This window comes from Equus asinus, chromosome X (genome assembly GCF_041296235.1).
Source record: "Equus asinus isolate D_3611 breed Donkey chromosome X, EquAss-T2T_v2, whole genome shotgun sequence".
Taxonomy (NCBI): domain Eukaryota; kingdom Metazoa; phylum Chordata; class Mammalia; order Perissodactyla; family Equidae; genus Equus; species Equus asinus.
In genome coordinates, this window is record NC_091820.1 from 58,670,400 (window position 1) to 58,695,637 (window position 25,238).

General features: G+C 39.9%; 1 protein-coding gene across 1 annotated transcript; it reads left to right on the forward strand.

The window, feature by feature from the left end:
• Window positions 1-14,402: 14,402 nt before the first annotated feature.
• Window positions 14,403-22,701, forward strand: CDX4 (caudal type homeobox 4). The gene is made up of 3 exons (XM_014832020.2): window positions 14,403-14,904; window positions 20,650-20,795; window positions 21,962-22,701. The coding sequence occupies exons 1-3, from the start codon at window positions 14,403-14,405 to the stop codon at window positions 22,166-22,168; spliced, it is 855 nt and encodes a 284-aa protein (XP_014687506.1). The 3' UTR covers window positions 22,169-22,701.
• The last annotated feature ends 2,537 nt before the right edge of the window (window positions 22,702-25,238 follow it).

Genomic DNA, 25,238 nt, shown 5'->3' on the forward strand with positions numbered 1-25,238 from the left:
CTCATCCATTGTGCTTTTCCCCTCCAACAATTCTGATTGGTTCTTCTTTATAATTTCAATCTCCTTTCTGAATAACCTCCTGAATTCGTTGATTTGTCTTTCTGTGTTTTCTTGTAACTCATTATTTTATGATAGCTATTTTGAATTCTTTGTTATTTATTTTATGAATTTCTATGTCTTCAGTGTTTGTTTCTGGGTACTTGTCATTTTCCTTCTGGTCTGAAGATTTAATATACTTTTTCATGCTGCATGATGGTGTGGATTTTTGCCTCTGCATAGTTATTATCTGGTCACAGCTTCCACCTGCAGCCACTGGGTGGGAATCAGGCACTGTGTACTCTGGGCCCAGTATGACCTGGGGTTCCCCAGCTCCAGCCACTGACTTCTTTTCTCTCTGTGTGACGCTCTGACTGATGGCCTATCTGGGATGCCAGGCAGGGGGAGGGGTGCTTTCTTTCACTTGGACTTTCCCCACCCTCTGTTTTTCTCTCTGTGTGGAGCTCTGGGCAACCACAGGGCTGAAGTGCTAGGCAGGGGAAGGGGCACCTTCTTACACCTGTGCACCTTTCCCAGCCCCCACCTCTCTCTCTCTGTGGCACTCTGGATGATCCCAGAGACCTGTGCATCTTTCCAGGTCCCTGCCTCTCTCTCCCCACTGCACTCAGGGTGATCCCCGAGACCTGCACACCTTTCCCAGTTGCTGCCTCTGTCTCCTCACTGTGCTCTGGGTGATCCCAAAGACCTGCACACCTTTCCCAGCCACTGGCTCTCTCTCTCCTCTGTGTTCTGAGCAATCATGGAGCTGGAGGGCCATGCAGGGTAAGGGGCACCTTCTTTCCCCTGTATGCCAATCCCAGCCCCCACCTCTCTCTCCCATCAGCACTCTGGGAGATCACAGAGACCTTCGCACCTTTCCCAACCCCTGCCTCTCTCTCCACTCAGCACTCTGGGTGATCAGAGACCTGTGTGCCTTTCCCATATGCTGCTTCTCTCTCCACTTGGTGCTCTGGGTGATTGGAGGGCTAGAGTGCCAGGCAGGGGGAAGGACACTCTCCTTCTTCTGCGTGATCCCAGCATTTTCCCTGGGCCCTCACCAACTGCTCTCCCAGGGTGCTAGTTTGACGGAGACACCCTCACAACAGCTGAGTGTCCTCTATTTGTGGGGCTTTCCCTCAGGCTAGAGGGAACTTGGAGAGCAATGGTGTTCCTCTGGAGGGCTGCTTCTCTCCACTTTCCTTTCAGAGCCAGGTGCTGTCCCGAGGTCACCCACTGCCTTTGGGAAGAGAAAAGTCTCCCTTACCAACTTTCACTTCCTCCATAGTATCCAGACCCACAACCTTCAGACATATGGCTGCATGGGTCTCTCAGACATCTTTTGTGTTGTGTGAATGTCCTCTGTTGGTGCATGAATGTCCTTTTGGTTGTACTTTAGAAGGGGGAGTCCAAGGGGAGAGCTCACTCCACCATGATGCTGATGTCACTCCGATGCATTATTTTGTTAAGTTTTCATGAAGCTCAATTTGTCTATTTTTTCTTTTGTAACCTGTGCCTTTGGTGTCCTATGCAAGAAATCATTGCCAAAGTCAATGTCATGGAGCTTTTGTCTCATATTTTGTTCTAAGAGTGTTATTGTCTTAAGTCTTACACTTAGATCCTTGATCCATCTTGAGTTAATTTTTGTATATGGTATTAGGAAAGGGTCCAGTTGAATTATTTTGTTGGTGGATATCTAGTTTTCCTAGCACCATTTGTTTAAAACACCATCTTTTTCCCATTGAACAGTCTTGGCAGCCGTGTCAAAAATCATTTGACCAGATATGTGAGGTTTTATTTCTGAGTTCTCTATTCTATTCCATTCATCTATATGTCTGTCTTTTGCCAATACCATACTTTTTTTATTACTGCAGCTTTACAGTAAGTTTTGAAATAAAGAAAGGTGAGTAGTCCAGTTTTCCTCTTTTTTTCAAGATTCTTCTGGCTATCTGGGTCCTTTGAGAGTCTATATGAATTGTAGGATGAGTTTTTCTATTTCTGCAAAAAATTTATTAGGATTTTGATAGAGACTGCATTAAATCTGCAGATCACTTTAGGTGGTATAGACATTTTAATAATATTAAGTCTTCCAATCCATAAACATGGGGTGTCTTTCCATTTATTTAAATCTTCTATAATTTCTTTCAGCAATGTTTTGTGGTTTTAATTGTGCAAGACTTCCACTTCCTTGGTTAAGTTAATTCCTAAATATTTTATTCTGTTTGATGCTATTGAGAATGGAATTGTTTTTGTAATTTCCTTTTCAGAGCATTCATTTTTTTGTGTATAGAAATGCAACTGATTTTATGTGCATTGACTTTGTATCCTGCTATTTTTCTGAATTCATTTATAGTTCTAACAGATTTTTGTAAAATCTGTAGGGTTTTCTATGTATAATATCATGTTATCTGCAAAGATAGATAATTTTACTCCCTCTTCTCCAGTTTGGATGTCTTTTATTTCTTTTTCTTATCTAATTGCTCAGGCTCCAGTACTAAGTTGAATAAACATGGTGAAAGCGAGTATCTGTGCCTTGTTCCTAATCTTTGAGGAATGCTTTCAGTCTTCCACGACTGAACGTAATGTTCACAGTGGGTTTTTTAATATATTTTTTATGTTGAGATAGCGTCCTTTTATTCCCATTTTTTGAATGTTTTTATCATGAAAGAGTGTTGGATTTTATCAAGTGCTCTTTTTGCATATATTAAAATGATGAATATACAGATCATTCCATCCAACAGCAGCAGAATACACAATCTTCTCAAATGCACACAGAATGTTCTCCAGGATAGATCATATGTTAGATGACAAAACAAGTCTTAACAAATTCAAAAAGATAAAAATTGTACCAGTATCTTTTCCCACAACAATGATATAAAACTGGAATAAATAACAGAAATAACATTGGAAAATTCTTAAATACATGGAAACTAAACAACATACAATGGTACAACCAATGGTTTAAAGAAGAAATCAAAAGGGAAATCAAAAATACATGTTGAAACAAACAAAAATGGAATCACAACATACTAAAACTTATGAGATGTATCAAAAGCAGCTCTAATAGGGAAGTTTATAGTAACAAATACCCACATTAAGAAAGAAGAAAGATCACAAATATACTCCCCATCTTTACATCTCAAGGAACTAGAAAAAGAAGAACGAATTAATCCCAAACTTAGTGGAAAGAAGGAAATAATAGATTGGAGCAGAAATAATTAAAATAAATAATAGGAAAACAGTAAAAAGATTAACAAAACTAAGATTTGGTTCTTCAAAGAAAACAAAATTGATAATCCATTAGCTGGACTAATCACGAAAAAAGGGAGAGGACTCAAATAAAATAATAAATTAAAGAGGAGGCATCACAAGTGAAATGACAGAAATACAAAGGATAAAAAAGAGAATACTATGAGCAATTATACACCAGAAGATTGGACAACCTAAAAGAAATGGATAAATTCCTAGAAACATACAGCTACCAAGAAATAGAAAACTTAGACCAATAATGAGTAAGAAGATCAAATCAGTGGGAAAAAAAAAAAAACCTCCCAACAAAGAAAAGCCCAGAACTAGATGGTTTCACTGCTGAATTCTTTCAAATATTTAAAGAAGAATTAACCCCATCCTTCTCAAATTGTTCCAAAAAATTCAAGAGGAGGGAACACTTCCTAACTCATTTTATAAGGCCAGCATCACCTTGATACCAAAGCCAAATAAGAGCGCTAAAAGAAAGCTACAGGCTATCATCCCTGATGAATGTAGATGCAAAATTCTCAACAAAATAGTAACAAAGAAAATTCAACAGTATATTTTAAAAATCATAAACATGATCAAGTGGGATTTATCCCTGGGATGAAAGGATGGTTCGACATACACAAATCAATAAGCATGATATACCACATAAACAGAAGAAGGATAAAAATCATATTAGCATCTCCACAGATACAGGATAAGCATTTGACAAAATACAACATCTGTCATGATAAAAACTCTCAACAAATGGGATATAGAAGAAACTTACCTCAACATAATAAAGGCCATAAATGAAAAGCCCACTAACATTATACTCAAAGGTGAAATGTTGAAAGCTTTTCCTTTAAGGTCATAAACAAGATAAGGGTGCCTGCTCTCACCACTCCTATTCTGGAGAGTATGAGAAGTCAGAGCCAGAATAATAAAGCAAGAAAAAGAATTAAAAGCCATCTAAATCACAAAGGAGGAAGTAAAATTGTCTATTTGCAAATGACATGATCTTTGTAAAGATGCAGATACATGTAAAATACATTTGATTTATAGAAAATCATAAAGAAGCCACTAAAAACTGTTAGAACAAGTAACTGAATTCAGTAAAGTTGCAGGATACAAAATCAACATACAAAACACAGGTGTGCTTCTATACACTAAAAACAAACCATCTGAAAAAGAAATAAAGAAAAAATCCCATTTCAATAGCATCAAAGACAATAAAATATTTAGGAATAACTTTTTCCAAGGCAATGAAAGATCTGTACAATAAAACTATAAGACATTGATGAAAGAAATTGAAGAAGATGCAAATGAATGGAAAGATAATCCATGTTCATAGAACAAAAATTAATATTTTTACAATGTCCATACAACCCAACGCCATCTATAGGTTCAACACAATCCTTATCAAAATTCCAATGGTGTTTTTCTCAGAAATAGAAAAAACAAAGCTAAAATTTGTATGGAACCATAAAAGACCTCAATTAACCAAAGCAATCCTGAGAAAGAAGAACAAATCTGGAGGCATCACACTTCCTGATTTCAAACTATATTATAAAGCTATAATAAACAAAATTATATAGTACTGGCATGAAAATAGCTACAGAGACCAGTGGATTAGAATTGAGACCCCAGAAATAAACTCATACAATCAACATGTTTGACAAGCGAGCCAATAATACTCATGGAGAAAGGATAATCTCTTCAATAAACGATGTTAGGAAAACTGGACATTCACATGCCAAAGAAGGAAATTGTCCTCTATCTTACACAACTTGCAAAAATTAACTTGAAATAGATTAAAGACTTAAACGTAAGCCCTGAAACCATAAACCTCCTAAAAGTCGGAGAAAAATCTCCCTGACATTAGGCTTGGCAATGTCTTATTGCATATGACAGCAAAAGCATAGGCAACCAAAGAAAAAATCAACAAGTGCAACTACATCAAACTAAAAAGCTTCTGCACAGCCAAAGCAACAATCAACAAGATGAAAAGACAACCTAAGGAATGGGAGAAAATATTTGCAATGCATATATCAGATAAGGTGTTATATCCAAAATATATAAAGAACTCATACAACTCAATAAGAAAAAAAAAATTTGATTCAAAAATGGGCAGAGGAACTGAATAGACATTTTTCCACAGAAGACATACAAATAACCATACAAATGGCCAACAGGTACATGAGAAAGTGCTTAACATCACTAATCATCAGGAAATGCAAATCAAAACCACAGTGAAATAACACTTCATACCTGTTAGGATGGCTATTATCAAAATAACAAGAAATAAGTGTTGGCGAGGATGTGGAGAAGAGAGAATCCTCGGCACTGTTGGCGGGAATGTAAATTGGTACAGCCATTATGGAAAACAATGTGGTGGGTCCTCAAAAAACTAAAACTAGAACTACCATATGATCCAGCAATTCTACTTCTGGGTTTATATCCAAAGGAAATGAAATTATAGTCTCAAAAAGATATCTGCACCCTCATGTTCATTCCAGCATTATTGATGATAGCTAAGACATAGATACAACCTAATTGTCTGTTGATGGATGAATGGATAAATATATAGTATATGTGTATATATATATTATATATATATATTATATATATATTATATATATATAAGATAGAAAGTTATTCAGCCATAAAAAGAAGAAAATCCTGCCATTTGTGATAACATGGGTAAATCTGGTGGGTATAAGCTAAGAGAAATAAGCCAGACAGAGAAAGACTAATACTGTATGGTATTACTTATGTATGGAAACTTTTTTAAAAAAGCCAATTTCACAGAAATAGAGAATAGAAAGTGATTGTCAGGGCCTGGGGTTAGGGGAAAATGGACTGATGTACATCAAAGGATACAAATTTTCAGTTGGAAGAAGAATAAGTTCTGAGAATCTGATGTACAGCATTCTGACTATAGTTAATAATATCGTATTGTATACTTGAAAGTTGTTGAGAGTAGATCTTATGCACTCTCACCACACACAAAATAAAGTTAACTATGTTAACTATGTGAGGTGATGGATGTATGATTATCTTGATTTTAGTAATCATTCTGCAATGTATATGTATATCAAATAATCACGTTGTACACTTTAAATATAGACAATTATATTTGTCAATTATTCTTCACACAGTTAATAAAAATGACATAGGCAGAAGAAAAGAAATGATACAAATTAGAGCAGATATCAAGGAAATTGAAAACAGGGAAACAATAATCAATGAAACCAAAAGCTGGTACATTGAAAAGATCAATAAAATTGATAAGCCTCTAGTCAGGCTAACTAAGACAAAAAGAGATCACAAACTATTAATATAAAAAACAAAAGGGGGGTGTAACTATAGATCCCATGGACATTAAAGGTTAATAAAGGAATATTATTAACAACTCTATGTCCACAAATTTGATAACCCAGAATAAATGAACCAATTCCTTGACAGACACATTCTGCCAAAACTCATACAGGAAGAAATAGATAATCTGAATATGCCTATATCTATTAAAGAAATTGAATCAATAATTAATAATCTTCCAAAACTGAAAGCACCAGGCCCAGATGGGTTCACTGGTGAATTCTATCAAACATTTAAGGAAGAAATTATACCAATTCTCTACAATCTCTTCCAAAAGATATAAGCAGAGGGAATACTTCCTAACTTATTCTATGAGACCAGCATTTCCCTAAAACCAACATCAGATAATGACATTACAAAAAAAGAAAGCTACAGACCCATATTTCTCATGAAATAGATGCAAAGATCTTCAACGAAACATTAGCAAATAGAATCCAACAATGTATAAAAAGAATTATAAACCAGGACCAAGTGGGATTTATTCCAGGTATGCAAGGCTAGTTCAATATTAGAAAATCAATTGCTACAATTCATTATCAACAGGCTAAAGGAGGAAAATCACATGATCATATCAACAGATGCAGAAAAAGCATTTGACAAACTCTAACATCCATTTATAATAAAAACTCTCAGCAAACTATGATTAGAGGAGAACATCCTCAAATTGATAAAAATATATACAAAAACCTACAGCTAACGTCATTCTTATTGGTCAAAAACTAGAAGCTTTCCCACTAGGATCAAGAACAAGATATGGATGTCCCCTTTAACCACTGTTTTTCAACATTGTACTGTAAGTCCTAGCTAATTGAGTAAGAAATGAAAAGTATACAAATTGAGAATGAAGAAACAAATTTTTTTTGCAGATGAAATATACTTCTATGCAGAAAATCTGAAAGAATAATAATAAAAAATCTTCCTGGAACTAATAAGCAATTGTAGCAAGATTGCAAGATACAAGATCAATATACAAAAGTATATGCCAACAGTAAACAAGTGGGATTTGAAATTTAAAAATGCATTACTGTTTACATTATCATCCAAAAAAATTAAATACTTAGGTATATATCTAACACAATATGTACAAGACCGCTAGTCCATAGAGGACAATTAGAAAAGTCTGATGAAAGATATCAAAGAACTAAATAAATGGAGATGTATTCCACTTTCATGTATAAGAAGACTCAACATTGTCAAGATGTTAGTTCTCCCCAAATTGATCTTTAAATTCATTGCAATCTCGATAAAAACTCAGCAAGTTATTTTGTGGATATCAACAAACTGATTCTAAAGTTTATATGGAGAGAAAAAAGACCCTGAATATCCAACATTATATTGAAGAAGAAGAACAAAAGCTTTTTTCCCTTTATGCCATTTCAGCTTACGAAAACTTTCATAGGAACCTTCTACTTTCAGATAGCAGGGGAAACCTGTATTTACATGAGTCTATTTTTGGGCTCTCTATTCTTTCCATGGACTTATTTGTGTATTCTTTTGCTAAGACCACATTATCCTGATTTCTGTTGCTTTATAAGTTTTGAAGTCGAGTAGTGTCAGTCCTCCCACTTTGTTCCTCTTCATGGTTCTGAAACCACTGCGGTAGTGATTGTCAATAGTAGGAAACTTGTGGGTATGTGGGGACAGGGAGTATATAGAAAGCACCCTCTCTGTACTTTCAATTTTTCTGTGAACCTAAAACTTCCCTAAAAAATAAATTTTATTAATTCAGTATATTATTATTATTATTATTATTATTATTATTATTATTATTAGCTCACAGGCCATACAAAAATAGTTGGAAGGCTGGATTTGACCCAAGGGCCAGTTTGTCAAACTAAAGCCTCAAGGATATTGTTCTTGGTTAGGTGGAGGATAATGAAGTTTGGGTGTTTAGGAGAGAATGAATGAATGAAAATGTAGTAGAGAAATTTTCCAGTGAGGGAACAAGCAAAAAATAGTAAGATGAGATAATGTGAGAGGCATTTTCAAGTGGGAAAGAATAAAGAAACCGAGTTGAAGGAAGGTCAAAGTAACATGAGACCTTTTAGAGTGAAAACGTTCGTTATAAAATCAATTGTCAGTCACTAATGTGACTCTGTTTTGGCTTCAAAGCCAAACTGTTCTGGAACAATCCCTCACAGAGTGCCACCTAGACTTCTTAAAAAGGCCACTCCATATTTCTTTCATCAACTTGTTCACCCATTCCTGGGCTTCATGACCCTCAGAGTGGGCGTGTTCTTCTTCGGAACAAATCCAAATCTCTCCCATTATGGTTTGTGCCAATTTTCCCTTTTATCCTGTGTTCAGTGAATATGGGCATAACAACTGGGCTATCATTCTCCAAGTCCTGATCTCCAGGCCCTGAATGAACATTGTGGTCATACTAGACAATGATTTGCTAGCTGCCTATTACTGGATGTTTGACCTTGGGTCAGTTACTAAACCTCACTGAACCTCCATTCTCACCTCCATTCCCCCAATTCTGTAAAATAGGGCTGACACCATCTACCCCCTTTAATTGTAGTCAGCCAAATGGGAGTTCACACCAGAAAGGAACAAGCAATGGTTCCGGCATGGAGTGCATGCTCTGTGAACTAGGTTTCTGGCTCTCCTACCCCAAGCAGGTTGCCAGGACTTTCATTTCTCTTTTTGTTTCAGAGAATCAGCCTACCCTATCCTCTCAGACTCAGTCTGAAACCCCCTAATACTAGAGTGTTGGATTTACAGTCTCCTCATTCTTGGTTGGCCTCTCTGTCTTCCTCCTCCCTCTCTGTCCTGTAAAATCCCTCCCTGACTCATTCTTCTTAAGTTTGGGATCTTGGCATTAGGCACTGGCCCCTACTTGCCTCCTTACACATACCTTCTCTCTCCCAAAGTTGAGGATGCCCAAGAAGCCTGTTTCTCCACCATGTTGTCTTTTGGACTCCATCTCTGAGCCCTGGACCTTCCTCATTCTTCTTGTTCTCCCAACCCAGAACTGGGCAGTTGGCCCTGGGGGAAGGTCGGTACATAGCCCTGGCCCTCCACTACCTCAACAGGTATTTTCCCTAACCACTCACATTCCCACGAAAGAAACTTAATCTTTCTCCAAAATATGCCTTGGTCCTGCCCCCAACATGATGCTTTGGGACAGGCCCAGAGACTAGTCGTGCTCATCCTCCAGGGTGCCTGGCCATGGAAGTACAAAAGCCCATCACAATGATGAAGATGTATGGAAAGGACAAAATTCGCCTTCCTCCACAAGCACTGGTATTGCTAAGTCTCCAAGGAGCTCAGGGAAGGAGATGGGGATGAGTAGGTGGAGAGGGGCTGTTTTCAGAGGCCAGGGTGCAAAGCTTGAATGGAGGTACAACAGGCAGGGATGTCCAAACTGCTCTGGGTCTTCTCCCCAATCTCTTAGTGCCTTTCATACACTGATATGAGCTAGGGGAGGCACGGTAGGCCCATGCCCTGTGCAAGTCTCAGCCGCACCGTGTATGACAATAATAATAACTATTTGTTGAGCACACCACTGATGCACTGAATCCTCCCAACATCCCTATAGAGTGATTTCTATTGTCAGCCCATTTTTCCTGTTGGAAACTGAGTCTGAGTTAGGTAGAGGGCCTTGTAAAGTTCCTCAGTCAGTTATGCTTGGGTATAAATCCAAGTCCCACAAACCATGTATGCCTAGGCTAAGTCCCTGCCATACTTTCACCCTCAGTTACCACGGTAGTAAGAGGGACTTAATCTGCATTCCTCATCTCCCTCTCAGTAGTAGCAAGGGCCCAATGATTGAGGACTGAAGCTGAGCTCCATAGTACAAAGAGACTCCTTCCCCTCTCCCTGTTCCCCTGCAGAGGTTGAACCAGATTGAAATCTGGGCCAGGGAGGTAGGAGAGGGTAAGGGGGTATGGAGAGTAGCTCTGGCCTGCTCTGGTAACCCTGAGAGGCCAGATCAGGCTTAGAAAATATTTACCAGGCAGTGAGAGCCTCCAAAGCATTAAGACTGCTAAAGAAAAGGCTTACCCAGATCCCCATAGTCCATCACAGGTGGACTGCACTGTTTACAAAGCAATTTCACCTTCTTTATCTCCTGCAAGCCTTACAATTAACCTGGTCTGCAGGTGTCAGCCCAGAGCTGGGCAGCAGAGAGGGGTCTAGCAGAGGCCCCATTTGACCCATGCATCTCTAAGTCTCAGGAAAACTAAGAGATCACTCCCTAGTGGCATTAAATAATCCTTGCATAACCTGAGCCCCGACTGTCAGTCCATGGGATTTGACTCCTGCTGCTGGCCACTCTGCTTCCTGCAGTGAGGCTGCCTCTCTGGTTAATCTCCAGGTAAAGAAAGAAATAAAAATTTCCAGTCAAATAAGCTAGACTGAACCTCCCTATTTGGCCACCTCCCTCTCCTGTCTCCTTATCCACCCCCATCCCACTCCCACACCTCTGGAAATGAACAAACAAAAACACAAAATGAGAGTAATCCTGAATCCAAGTTCCACCAAGCACTGGATAACGTTCTTACTGGCTTCTCTTCCAGATATCCCCAGAGCTGGGCCAAAATGGTGATTTACAATCTACAGTTCCAAGGTCATTTATTGATTCAGCGCACAAATACTTCCCAAGACCCTACCATGTCCGTGACACTCCACTCTGCTGGGCTCAAATACACCTCCTCACATTCCTTCAAGGTGTTCAAATTCCAAAAGATTCAGGTAAGATCCCAAATAACTCTAAGGTAGACAAGACTAGTATTAGTTATTCAGTGGGAGAGGGGTGTTGGTAATGGGACTCAGACAAGAGGAAGAGTGCTTTCTGAGATGAGCATCATCACATAGGGATTTAGGGAGGAAGGGGCATTTGAGCTGAACCTTGAAGAATAGGGAGAATTGAACAATTTTTATGGATAAAAACAGTCTAGACAGAGGGAACTGCATAAGCAAAGACAATTTTTTTAGTGGAGAGAGTGTCGATTTGGGAGTCAACAAACCTGAGTCTGAATCTCAGTTCTGTCATTCACTTCTTTAAAGAATACTTTCCCCTCTCAGGCCCTTAGTTTCTTCATAGTAAAATGATAATATTGTTTTTTCTGGCTTTTAAAGGCCTTTTATGTGCTTCCTTCCTGACATAATTTTTCAAATATCAGGCAGACCCATTTGCCTCAGGATAGAGTAGGTGAGAGAGAATAATGCAAGGGTAATTGGGTCCATGTTCTGAAGAGTATTGAATGTCAACCTAGGAGCCTGAGCAGAGAAAGAAAATAGAAGCCAAGCCCCAGGCCTAAGCCCTGAGGTTGTACGTTTAGCCAGATTCCAATTTAAGAACATGAACTTTGTAGTCAGGGTGGCCAAAGATGGAGACCTGGCCTTATTACACACTAGTAGTTCATTAAATAGTCATGCCACCTCTCTGAGCCTCAGTTTCTTCATCTCTAAAATTAGAATGAAAGTAAATAACTCATGAGACCGTTGTAAAGATTAAATGAGATCATGTGTAAAAAGTGCCTATAAGTATGCTACTTTCCTGTCCCTTAGTCCCTTCTCCCCAGTGCCAGGCTTTAATTAGTCTTTGCTGTTCCTTCTTCTCTTTCTCCTTCTCCAAAGCAGGCTTCCAAGTATATCCAGAATCCAACCACTTCTCCCCATTCCCAATATCATTCACCTGGATTATTGTAATAGCCTTTTAATTAATCAGCCTGATTCTATTTTGCCCACTTACAGTTTATTCTTAATCCAACAGCCAGAGTAATCCTTTCAAAACTTAAGTCAAATCATGTTACTTCTCTGCTCAAAACCCTACAATGTCTCCCTACCTTACTTAGAGCAAAAAGTAGAATGATTACAATAGTGTACTCACTTTTTAGCTTTTGGGCTTCATCTATACTTTAGCCACACTGTCTTCCTCATTGTTTCTCCAATAGAAGATAGACATTCTCTTTGCACTTGTTCCCTCTGTCTGGATCCTCTCCTCCTCACTCCATCATCTCTTCTATATTTTATTTAAATGTCACTTCTAAGTGAGGTCCTCCCAGACCACCACATTTAAAATTGCAACATCCCCCAGCATTCCCTATCCTCCTTCCTACTTTCTTCTCCTTCACAGCATTGATTATTACCATCTGACATACTATAAAATGTAATTACTTGTTGGTTTCTCTCCCCACTAGAATATAAGCTTAATAAAGTCAGGGGTTTTGTCTGTTCACTATTGATGTCTCCATGCATAGAACAGCACCTAGCACTCAATAAATATTTGTTGAGTAAATTAGTGAATACAGTGGTCCCACGTTATGTACCTGGTACCCTGAGTTAAGCAGTTTGTATACATTATCTCAGTAAATCCTGCCTTGTAATGCAGACACTGTTAAGATCCCTATTTTACACAGGGAAAATCCTTGAAACTCCCAGAAGTAAAGTGATATTCCCAAAGCCAAAAAGGGATTATTTAATGAGGGCACCAGATTGGGTTGGACTTTATAGAGTAGCACATTCCCTGAGTAGGAGCACAGCCTGAATTAAAGGTTGTGGTAGGTTTTGGGAGGGGGTAAGGAACAAGGGTGGGTGGAGGTGTCTGAAACACTGGGATACAGACTGTTTTTGTGGTCAGGAGATGATCTGGGTTTTGAAGCAAAATCTTGAGTTTATTGGCATCTACCGGCAAGCCCATGTCTTTTTCAACAATCAGAGCTTTACAAAGGAAACCTTCTTAAGTGTAAAAGACAGTTGGGAGCTGCAGCTTCCCTGGATTTGAGACTGCAGGAATTTGGCTCCTTAGTGCACTGGCTTTGAGGCAGAAGCCGTACTTGGCAGAAAGAGACAGGCGAGACTAGTGAACTAGTATGAAAATAAGAAAGCCCACTACTCACATGGTTCTTCTTCTGTCTCTTTCCTTCCCTTTTTCATAACCTACTCTCTTCATCTTTCTTTAATTTATGCATATTTGTAAAATGGCCAATTAATCCAGCCTGCAATCCACTGGAATGTAACCTTAGGAAGGCAGAGCAGAAATGTTTGTCTCTTTTTCACTTCTGTATCCCCAGTGCCTACAACAGTGCCTGGCACACAGTAGGCATACAATGTAGTTGTGAAATGAATCTCTATCCTGAGAAACAAAGCCCTCCTCCTGGGGGAGGGGGCAATGAGGAATAGGGAAAGCCCTTTTCAGAGGTATTATGGGCTAGTGCCACATCGAGTAACCCTGCCAGGGAAGGTGGGCAGAGAGAAAATCACAGATGCAGGCTGAGTGCGGGAAGATCAGCAGAAAGGGAGGAGGCCTTCAGGGTAAGGACTGAATTCCAAAAAGCAGGACTTGACCTTGTTTCTGCAGTCTCCATCTCACTTTGGAGGGAGCTGGTCAAAAACCCCTGGGAGAACTCCTGCCTCCAAAAGCTCAAGACTAGTGCTATGGGGACCAGATGGACAAAAGCCAGAAAGATGAGACAGAAAGGCCCAGGAGCTCTGGGAGAGGGAGCAGAGTGAACAAGTCCCTGTGAAAGTGAAATGGCCCTTCATTTGAATGCAAATGCTATGTAAAAGCCTGAAGCCCCTTGATGTCAGCCCAGCCATTGGTGGCCCATCTATACCCGGCTACCAGTCACCTGGAAACCGTCAGGGTAGGAAAGGCGGGATGGAGTAGTCTAAGGGGCGCAGAGGAGCGTGCAGCATAGCTACAGACTGACCTATCGATTCCCTGCTGCTTCTCAAAGTCACGTTGGGGCCTTACAAGGATTTCAGGATGGCTTAGAGAGCTTCTTCCTCATACCCAAGCCACCATGTACAGAAGCTGCCTTTTGGAAAAAGAATCGGGCATGTACCCGGGCACTCTCAGGAGCCCGGCGGGGGGCGGCACCGCTGGGGCTGGCGGCACTGGAGGGGGTGGGAGTCCGCTGCCAGCCTCCAACTTTGCAGCGGCCCCAGCTTACGCTCACTACATGGGGTATCCCCATATGTCCAGCATGGATCCTCACGGGCCGTCGCTGGGAACCTGGGGCTCACCCTATAGTCCCCCTCGGGAAGACTGGAGCGCGTATCCCGGACCATCCAGTACAATGGGCGCGGTGCCCATGAACGACATGACCTCGAGCCCCGCGGCTTTTGGCTCCTCGGAATACAGCAACCTGGGCCCGGCGAGCGGTGGAAGCAGCAGTGGCAGCATGCCAGCCCCAGCCGGCGGATCACTGTTCCCCATCGACGCCAGCACCGCCAACGCCAGTTCTCCCAGCAGAAGTCGCCACAGCCCCTATGCATGGATGCGCAAGACTGTGCAGGTGACTGGTGAGTAATTGATTCCAATGCCCTCACATTTCTCCTTCCTTTGCTTCTCCTCTATTTCCCTTGGCCTGCCTGCCCTCCTACTCCTCAGACCTCTCCTGGGACAGCTTAGCTGAGGAGACCACTGTGTGGCTGACTGCTCAGGGCCCCCGTCCGTTAGTGACCTCCCTCGCATGTACCTCTGCTCAAAGCCCGCAGTGTGTGGAACTTAGAACTAAACCGACCCTAGGGCTGTTTTTCACCATCCCCGATCAGTCAAGGAAGCAAGCGGGTGGACAATGGACATGTTGAGCCACAAGGATCAGGATCCAGCCCTGTAGTTGCCCAGATGGGAAAGCAGATACTCGGAAAAGATCAAAGGGTGAACGAGGCGAAAGGATAGCCACGGTGTCCAGATGCTCAGTCACTGCTCCCTGTCCGTTCCATTTCAAACCCTTCCCCACCTGAGCGAGTTGAGTTCCCCTCAAAAGCTGATGATGCTCGACTTAGGTCCACAGTGCTTGGCTGGCAACGGACCCTCCAGTTTAGCCACGAAAGCCACATTGCAAAGTGGCCTCGTCACCCCGGCCTCTCAAGGAAGCTCCAGCTTCCTTCGCCCAAGCTGGCAGAAGTGAGCTGGACTTAAACTCATTGCCTTCTTTCAACGTCCTTTCGGCCAATGGAAGCGTTGAGGCAGGCTACAGCACGCCGCATGGACATAGTAAACTGCTCAAACCCTAACATCCGCTGAGCTCGCTCGAATAATCAGCCCCAGCACTAATAAGTGGTTAAAGGCTTTATAACTGTCCAGGCAGGCGACTAGAGGCGCAGGGGCTGGATGCAGATCTGTGACTGCGTGCCAGAAGGCCCAGAGATCCCAGCCTAACGCTGACCAATACTCCTAGCAGCAAGCCGGTGGGCGGCTGCTGGGACCCGGGGGCGGGGGAAGTGAGCGCTCTGCTTTAATCTTGCACGGGGCGAGGTGGGGGGAAGGCGGGGAGATGTTTGCTTTCAGTTGTAGCTGTTCTTTTATCACATTCTTATTATTCCAACCCGTCGCTCCCTGTTATTAGAGAAAATTAGTAAAATTTGACTCTATCACTTTCATCCCTCTGGGGAGGAAATGACATTTCAATAGAATTTGTCCACAATTATTACGCTCCTGTTCACAATTCTGCACTTTTTCTCCCTTCCAAAAAGTAAAGCCAGCGGGGTGGGAAAGGACCAACTTTTACCATTAAGAGGACTCAGCCGGGAGGAGGCAGCTCTGGTTGATTAGGACACTACCAGGATAGCAATCTCAAATTATGAATAGAGCTTAAATACTTGGCTTTAAAGTGTTTTGAGGTAAATCTGCATATCTTTTTTTAAAATATGGGTGAGTCGGCTGGCTAGATAGAATAGAAAATGAGGTTAGGGTGCGGCACTCTCAGGGCTGTTATTATATCTAATCTTAGGGTTGTAATTAATATCCATTCACTAAGCCCTAGCCCTCAGCAAAAGACACAAAAGCCAGGAAAGTAGCTGCTCCCAGTCCAGTATTATGTTTTGAAACACTTTAGAAGAGGAAAGTTACTAGTGTTGTTTGGAAGAAAAGCAATGGCGAAAAGGGGACAAGATAAAAGAAATCTTGAGTCATGAATTTTCTGTTTATGAGAGAAGATATGACAGGTTTCTCTGCTTAAAAGTCTTCTTGACTTAGGTAATTCTGGTCCCAAGAGAGTTTAGAAAAGGACTCCTTGGCCTGTGGTATCTTCATCATTAGCTGAGCCTTCAAACCTGGCTGTACAATGCCACCCTCAGAAGATTTTCTCTCCAACTTCCATGAGAAAGTTAAAACTGAATGATTTTGGAACTCCTTTGACTCCTAGCAGCCTATCCTATAGATGAGACTTTATTAAATTCAATCTTTCTTTCATTTTCATGTCTTATAAATTAAAATTACTCCTTTACTATATTTTTGTAGCCCAAGGTGTATATTTAGCAAGAATTTAAGAATATGATGAAAACTATGGACCCTCTCCCCAGAAAAATGCACAAAAGCACACCTGCATGCACACGCACACACACATCATTTTAAAAATAATTTGGGGACATTCATGGACCCACTGAAACCCTTCCATAGATCTCAAGTTATGAACTCTACAAAAAAATGAAGCTGATCATCTCACTGGACCACTCCAAACCAAATTGCACCCATTTGTGTGCTTAATACATAGTGAGTATTAAACAAATATTTGTTAAGTGAATGAATGAGTCAGATTCTCCTAAATTTTCTACTTCACTCTGTAGTATTTTGGGACAACATTTGGCTTATGGCTGAGAAGAAAATAGATGAACTACAAAATGGAAGTAACCTCTTCATGATTAAGGTAATCAAATGAAAGCTCTTTCCATTGCTGAAGAATGTTTTAAATAACTGTAAGTTAAAGAAAAATATACATATTAGGGGACAATTAGAAAACATTTCATCATGGTTATTATTGCACTTGATTTTCTAATGAGAGAAAGGGGACTCACATACAGAGTAAATGACTGTCTCCTAGGTGATTTGATTAAAAAGTGAGATATTTTATTCCAACTTTGTTCCCCAAGTGATCCATTTCATTTAAAGATTATGTGAAAAGGAACCTGACTGAAAGTTCTGTGAAAATTAAGAATTTTCATATTTTAAACATTGTCAGTGCATTACAGCTAGGAATTATTTTTTCATCTTTTCTTTTCTCTTATCCAGAGTTGTAGCCCTGGATGAGCATTGGCAAGGTGGACTGGAGAGAGGCTCTAAGCAGGACTGGAGAGAGGTGTTCTTGTTAGGGGTGAGAAAGAGGGCAGAGAAAGAAGTGACTGGATAATTCTGATTAAGCCACTAGACAAAACACTGAGGAAGTTATACTTAAAGGGTTTTATTCAATTAGGACACTTCAAAAAATGAGTTGCTTAATAATTCTTGAAGCTTATCATTGTCTTCCTTGGTTTTGATCATTTCATTGGACAATTCTTATAAATGCCTTTGATGCAATTTTTAACTAAGAGCAGCAAAGCATTACCATAAGATGAAAGTCATCCTTATGAGGCCAATTGCACTGTACACCCTATAGAAGGAAATTTATTTTCATCATTTTTACCCTCATAGTCATCATCCTCATAACTCTTAGGTTTGGAGAGTGCTTTTCTGCCTAATCGCACTTTCACAGCCAGTCTCTCAAATGAGCACATTTAGGGTAATAATAAGTTATCGTATATGATGACATCCGCTTGCAAACTCTGTGAGGATACTGTCTCCTGGATAATGGAAAGGAGTCCATCCATCCTGAAATACAGAGGTTTGTCCAAGTCTTTGCGGGGGGGGGGGGATGGGGAGTGGAGGGAGGTGAGGCAATGAAATCCCACTACAGAAGGATGGAAGCAGCCCTTTAATACATCTTAAACATTGTTACTTTCCTAAATTAACGCACAACACTGTCAAAGAAGGGGATCCCTCACCCTCAGAAATGTAGACTTTAGGAGAATAGCTTGAACAATAAAAGCTAGGACTTTTAGCGTTTTGTTGGTGCTTTGGTATGGGAATATGGACAGTATTCTCTATTAGAAAATGTCCAAATCCCATTCAATCAGATTTCATCATTTAAGGGGCAAGGGCAATGAGAGGGGAGTAAAAGAAGACAGTTTTGGGGGAGGGACACAACAGGAGCACCAGGAAATGGGAATTCATTTCTCTTTGTAAGCTGTGCAGTCAATATTTTCCCCTGAGCTACGTCTTCTTGAGATTTGAGGTCTTATCTGTCAGATTGGGGTAACAGACCCTTTTTAACACTTCTAATGGCTTTGATATGCAGCCGGGCTCTTCCTCATTCCTCCTTTCTTCAGGGGTTATATTGCCGGAAAGGGTGAGGATTTTCATGGCAAATAAAGAGGCCTGGTCTTGACTTTATTGTCCTCAGAAGAAACTGCAAGAGGAGAATTTATGACCAATGGGGGTGGGGAAGGACTCCAACCTTCCAGAGTTCTTGAAGTCTGGTTATATTTACTGATTGTCAAAGAGCAGAAAACAGACACACACAAGTTGAATTTTAACTTCTGCCTCAAGTTGGAATTTAAACACGCAGCCACTTTGGGATTTGGAAAGGTTTTAACAAACATATCTTCAAAGATATATTTTGATCCTGAGATTTGAGGTTCTGGAAATAAATTAAGCTTCAAAGTTTTCATTGTAACCTCAAATATACATTCTGCCTTTGTAACATACCAAATGCCAGACCCCTGGTTTCCTGGGTTTCTGTCTGGATTCAGAAAATCAGCTCAAAGTTTGGGCCTTTGAGGTAGGTTAACTGACTGGGGTTCATCATTTTCCATTTTCAAAGGGGAAAGTTTTGTTTAGTTCATTAGTCCATGAGTTATTCAGCCATTTAGTTTAATCCTAAAACATATCTCTCATCTAGAATTTGTTTCTACAATCATGTCCCTTTTTTTTTTCTTTCCTAGAGATGAAAGAGTGTCTGACATTTGTTTAGGGCTTGTAAATTCCAAACCAATTGGCTGGTGTTCCTGAATGTAAAGAGGGTTCAGGATGGGATCTGATGCTATGTAGCTCCTTTGTTAGGCCTGTGCTGCATCTTAACACCTCAATGGAGTTTAGGGAACCACTTTAAAGAAACCTTTGTCCTACAGATTGCTCCCCAAAATCTCACATCAAAAACAACCAGTGAAGATCAGAAGGAGTTTGCCAAAAGCCATAGAGAAAAGGAGGAAGATCCTGGAGGGGGTTAAAAAAATTGAAAAGAAAGGGAAACTTCCTAATCACCATTGGAAAATTTGAAAGGAGGAATAAAACTCTATTTGAAGGAGGGCTTGAGAAATTAGTTAAATGTTGTAACACAAAGCAAATGTTTGTATATCCTTTCAACGAATACTAGAATGCTCATTTTATTCTGCTTAAGTCAACACCCCCTCCATTCCTCATTCATTATCCACTTGGGAATAAAAATCGGTTTAAGACTCTCACAAAAAACAAACGAAACTATTTTTTCTAATAGGTAATAGGGGATATCCTAGAACAGAATCTAAGTGACAATAAATGTTTTCTTTTTTAATTACAATCCAAACAAAATTCTCTCCAGGATGTGTATGTAACTAGAATGTGTGTAACTAATAATGTCAGGATCATATAATAGTTTGCCACACTTGGGCTATTCTTATGCTTCCCAGTATGTTTAAACTGGGAATAACATTTAGCACACTGGACTGGGAGTCAAAGGTATGTGTTTGGGTCCCCACTCATCAGTTCACTAGCACAAACCCACTTATTTACCTACGCTGAGCCTCAGGTTCCTTATCTGTAAAATGGTTCCTTATCTGTATAATTTGAAAGGGTTGGTGAGAGGTTCAAGAGGAAAGAGTATGAATGAACTGCATAAAATATAAAGGGAAGTGCATGTATAATGGATGTTGCTACTACTGCCAATGGTGTTCCCATAGGTGAGTGGGAAGGGAATGAAAATCACAGGTTAAGTATTTGCTTTAAAATGGGTTTGTATAGCGGTAGGTCAATGGTGGCATGACAGATGTGTTGGTTACATGTATATGTAATAGTCACAGATGACAAAGTATTTAATGGACAAATGGACTTATGACGTATTTGTTCGAAAAATGTCCTTGATTTATATTTGAAAGTAATAGATGAGAATGGGAACAGTGGCTCTGATTCCTTCAACTGAAACAATCTCCAAAGAAGTAAAATATGTTTAAATGTACTATTTTCTCCCCTAACAGGGAAAACAAGGACAAAAGAAAAGTATCGTGTGGTTTACACAGACCATCAAAGGTTGGAGCTGGAGAAGGAATTCCACTGCAACAGATACATCACCATTCGGAGAAAATCAGAGCTGGCAGTCAACCTGGGCCTTTCTGAGAGACAGGTACGCCAGAAGTATATCCAACGTGTCTCATATAATCATTTCAATAGGCTGAGGTTTTAGGGAAGTCTGTAAGCAGGAGTGGAAGCAAAACAGAAGACCAAGACATTCTCCAAGCTCTCCTAAAGCCCATATTCATCCACTGGACCTCCTAGTTTACCCTCCTTGGTTGGTGGGTTTATTAATAATTGAATGTGGTGGGCACTATGTAGGTTTGGAAACAAGAGTTGGGGACACGGGAGGTGGAAAAGGACTAAAACTCCCATATAATTGGTCAGTCAAGTCAAAATCTTGATCTGGTTCTCCAAGTAGTCACAACCAACATGTGAAGTGAAGATTTGGCAATCATTGCAATTATCTAGTTTATATCAGTCAAACTACAACAGTAACTGAACAACAATGTTGCTGCCTGAACCAAGTTTTTCTGTTATTCAGGACAGGAAATTTAATTTTTCTATGGTCTATGTAATCCTATGATGCCTGCCTTAAATTTAGCTTACTGTGGGCACTCATTGAAGATTAAATCATAGAAAGGATCAATGGTTTCCATTCATCAGGACTTTGACATTACATAACTACCTGATGTTTTTTTCACTTAAGTCTAGGAGTAATCCTGGAATCACAGAATCCTAGAATTGTAAAGCCCATTAATGTATTGCCTTATCCCAAGGAGCTTGTATTTCAACCACGTCTTAAGGCACATTGGTATCATAGCAAGGGATATACTATTTCATCACCCTTGTTCACCAAGTTTTATGTTTCATTAACTTTACTATTAGGAAGTTTCTTTAATGACAGATTGTAATCATCTTTGCTATTTAAGTTCCTCCCTTTTTATCCCCACACCTCAGCCATTCTATCATTATTTATTTCTACTTGTGCAATAGAGGTGGTGGGTAAGGTGTAATATAAAGACCACTACATTCAAAATCAGTAGCCCTGGACTTGATCTAAGTTTCATCTCATGCAAGATACTTTCACTCTCTGAGTCTCAGCCTTTTTTAACCTGTTAAATGGGCATATTTCACAAGGTCACTGTGAGGCTCAAATGAAGTGATGCACGTGAAAGGGTTTTGTAAATGCTAAAGTCCCTGCACAATATCAGCAATGACTATGAAAACTGCATTCAGTATGTTGCCTCATTAAATCCAAAGCATTTTGTGTTTCAGGTGAAAATCTGGTTTCAGAATCGCAGAGCCAAGGAGAGAAAGATGATCAAAAAGAAAATCTCCCAGTTTGAGAAGAGTGGAGGCTCAGTGCAAAGTGACTCTGGCTCCATCAGCCCTGGGGAACTACCTAACACTTTTTTCACCACCCCATCTGCTGTCCGTGGATTTCAGCCTATTGAGATACAGCAGGTCATAGTCTCTGAATGAAAGAAAGGCAAAGAAAGATGGAAACTGCCCTTCGTTTAGCGTTGTCTTTTTGGTCTCTAAGATATCAGCAGAGGAGTTGGGACAGGATGTAATTCCTTGTAAGGCAGTACTCAGAACAAGGGATGCACAATAGGTTAAAGATAATTCAGGAGTCACTTGCTGTTAGAAACTATCCCCAGAAAACTCCTGTTATGTGCTATGCTGTATGTCAATCACTCATGAAGCTTGGTGTAAGCTATATAATTAAAAGCTACAATCACAGGCCATCGCAACTCTATTCACAATTTCAGAAACCTGCTTGTGAATAGACCGTTAAAAAACAGTTCTGCCAGAAGGCTCATTTTTGTATGTGTATTAGTGTTTGCTATTTGATGCTAGGTGTGTTCTTTTATGTCATCTTTGGGAGGTGGGAAAAAAGTAAGCATAAATTTGCCTATCTGTAGCTACCTTTTCAGTGTTTTATTCAAAAGCTAACAGTATTTTCATAACAAGACAAATGTTTAAAAAGTCATCAAGAAGTGATTCTGAATCCATTGTCACTGGTTAATAAAAATAATAAACAAAAAACCCATATTTGTCCCTCAATCATAATTGTCTAGCATCAGTTATCTTATCTCAGAACTTCCAACATGTAGTATCAATTTTAAATCTTGCCAAAACAATGAAATCAGACTAGAACAATACAGGCCAGCTTGGTTGAGTCATTAGAAAGGCAGATCTACAACACACAGAATAAACCTTTCCCCCTTTCTGTCTTTCCACTCTATTTACTGCTATGGTTCAGTGGCAGTCAGAGTTAATGTGACCACAAAGACTGTGTACTGGTCTATAGCCTCTGTTTGCCATCACCTTCGACCTGTTCAATTTTACCTACATTATGTCATGTCAATGCAGTATGGTCCAAGGAGCTGCAGTTTACAGGTTACAAATAACACAACTTGGGCTGAAGTGAGCGGAGTGTTTTGGTGTTGGTCCAGTATACTGTTTACATATAGATGTGTCCAAAGGCTGGGCTCTAAATCATTTGAAATTAAGATGATTTAAAAGAAAGTTTGATTAAAGTAGGAAAGCAATCAGAGTACAACTTTTCTTTCCTTTTCAAGATACATCTTTGAAGTTCTTAAGAAAATTAGAATCTTGAGCATAACTACCTCTCTTTGGGTTGCGAGTAAGAAATTTATCCTCCCTCTCCTTATGAAAATCCCAGAAAGAGGACTCACTTTCTGTGGTTGCTCCTGAGGTACATTTAGAAAGATTTAAGGGAAAAACCCTTCTATCTTTGATCCAACCTTTTGGAATTATGTTCTGCCTTTCCTTCATGAATCTTCACAACACTTTTATGACAAAGGTATCAATTGTCCCATTTTGCTTATAGGGAAATGGAGATTTGAGTGATCAAATCACTTTCCAAAGACACACAGCAAGGCAATCATAGACGCTGATGAGAACCCCTAGTTAAATAAGAATGATCTTCCTCAGTCTCTAATGATAGATCCAAACTCAAAGCACCCCTCACTATTCATTTGGTATCTGATTATGCCATTGAAGTTGCCCACAGCTCCCTAAACAACAACCAGTGGGTAATTACTACCTAGGAATGCAGCCTTAACTCTTTGTTTTCCAGATCCCCTACCCTCCTCATCAGTGAATTTGGGACTTCTACTGATAATCTTAAGAATTCCTTACATGTGTGTAATATTTTATATTTTTCAACGCACTTTCACACGTGTTATATTATTTGGCCTGATATCCTCAAAAGATAGGAAAGATTTGCTATTCCCACTTTGTAGTTTAAGAAACTAGAGACAAGAGGCGCTTAAGTATCTTTTGTTAACCAATTCCACTCTTAGCCCAAGTCTATATATTAAGAAACGGTGATAGGATAGATCAATTTAAACTCTTTCTCTTTAAAAAGTTACCAATTTTTCAGTAAGTTAATGGCAAAATCTAGGATTACATCTCAGGTCCACTAGATTCAATAAATATATAATGAACGCCTACTCTATGCCAGGCACTGTGCTAGGGTTTCTTTACTCCCAGGAGAGCACACATTCTATTCTACCTCACTGCCTCCAACAAATATGGTGCGAACTACATATCATAGTAATTGGCCAGCAGGCCATTTGGAGTGCTGAACATAGAAAATAAGCGTTAAAATGAGTCCTTCTTATCTAGTAAGGGGAAGGTGGGAATTTTAAAGATGAGGAAGCTAACTTCTGAGGGTACATAGGCAAGTACCCACCCCATTCCAAAGGTATACCTTTGGCTATAACAGTTGGATTTCCTTGGGTGTTGTTCTTTCCTGCTGTAAACTTTTACTCCACAGAGAAGAAACATCTCTCTATTTTTATAGATTTTAATTCTCTAGAACTTGCTAACAGAACCACAATATGGAACTTTTTTTCTTAATAGCATATTGCAGCCACTTCCTCTAAGAAGACACGTTGATTCTTTCTCTGAGACCTGAGAAAAATATACACTCCATGCTTTTATGGCCATATTATAGTGACGTGTGCTGGAGGTATGTAGAGAAAAGAAAGTTAAACACCAAAACTCAAAAGTTGCATTTAAAGTTGGTTTCAATAAAGAATTTTTTTCTGGTAAAGAAAGAGGCAGGAATGAAAACATTCCAAATGACTGACAGTATTCAGCTAGGGTAGTAGGATTATGCAGATTTTCTTCTTTTCATCACTTTTCAAATTTATGTTGTTTTATAATAGAAAAAAAATGTTTTCTTAAGAAACATTTTTTCACCCCAAATCTTTCTTTAGTTTATCCTCAAGTAATTCGCTACTTGGGAAGCTTCCTTGCAAACTATACAAGTGTTCCAATTTCCCAGTTGCTTTCTTAAGGCCCTTGATCTAGTCTGGGAATTGGTTGCGTACAGCTGCAAAGAAAGGTCTTTGGGAGGGTCTGGCTTCTTTTCAAAGGAGGAATGAAGCAAGGCCCAAGGAAAGTTTTCTACTCTTGGCTCAGATCCAGAGAATCCGGCTGTTTTTCTGGGTTGGAACATTTTAACACTACCAAACCAAGCCAAGAAGGGCAGGAGGTGCCTGCAAGGAGGGAAGGT

What these genes read in the sequence shown, in the direction of transcription:
- CDX4 (XM_014832020.2), top strand. Translation starts at nt 14,403, where the DNA reads ATGTACAGAAGCTGCCTTTTGGAAAAAGAATCGGGCATGTACCCGGGC. An exon ending in CAAGACTGTGCAGGTGACTG is followed by an intron (nt 14,905 to 20,649) that starts GTGAGTAATTGA and finishes CTCCCCTAACAG; the next exon opens with GGAAAACAAGGACAAAAGAA. An exon ending in TGGGCCTTTCTGAGAGACAG is followed by an intron (nt 20,796 to 21,961) that starts GTACGCCAGAAG and finishes TTTGTGTTTCAG; the next exon opens with GTGAAAATCTGGTTTCAGAA.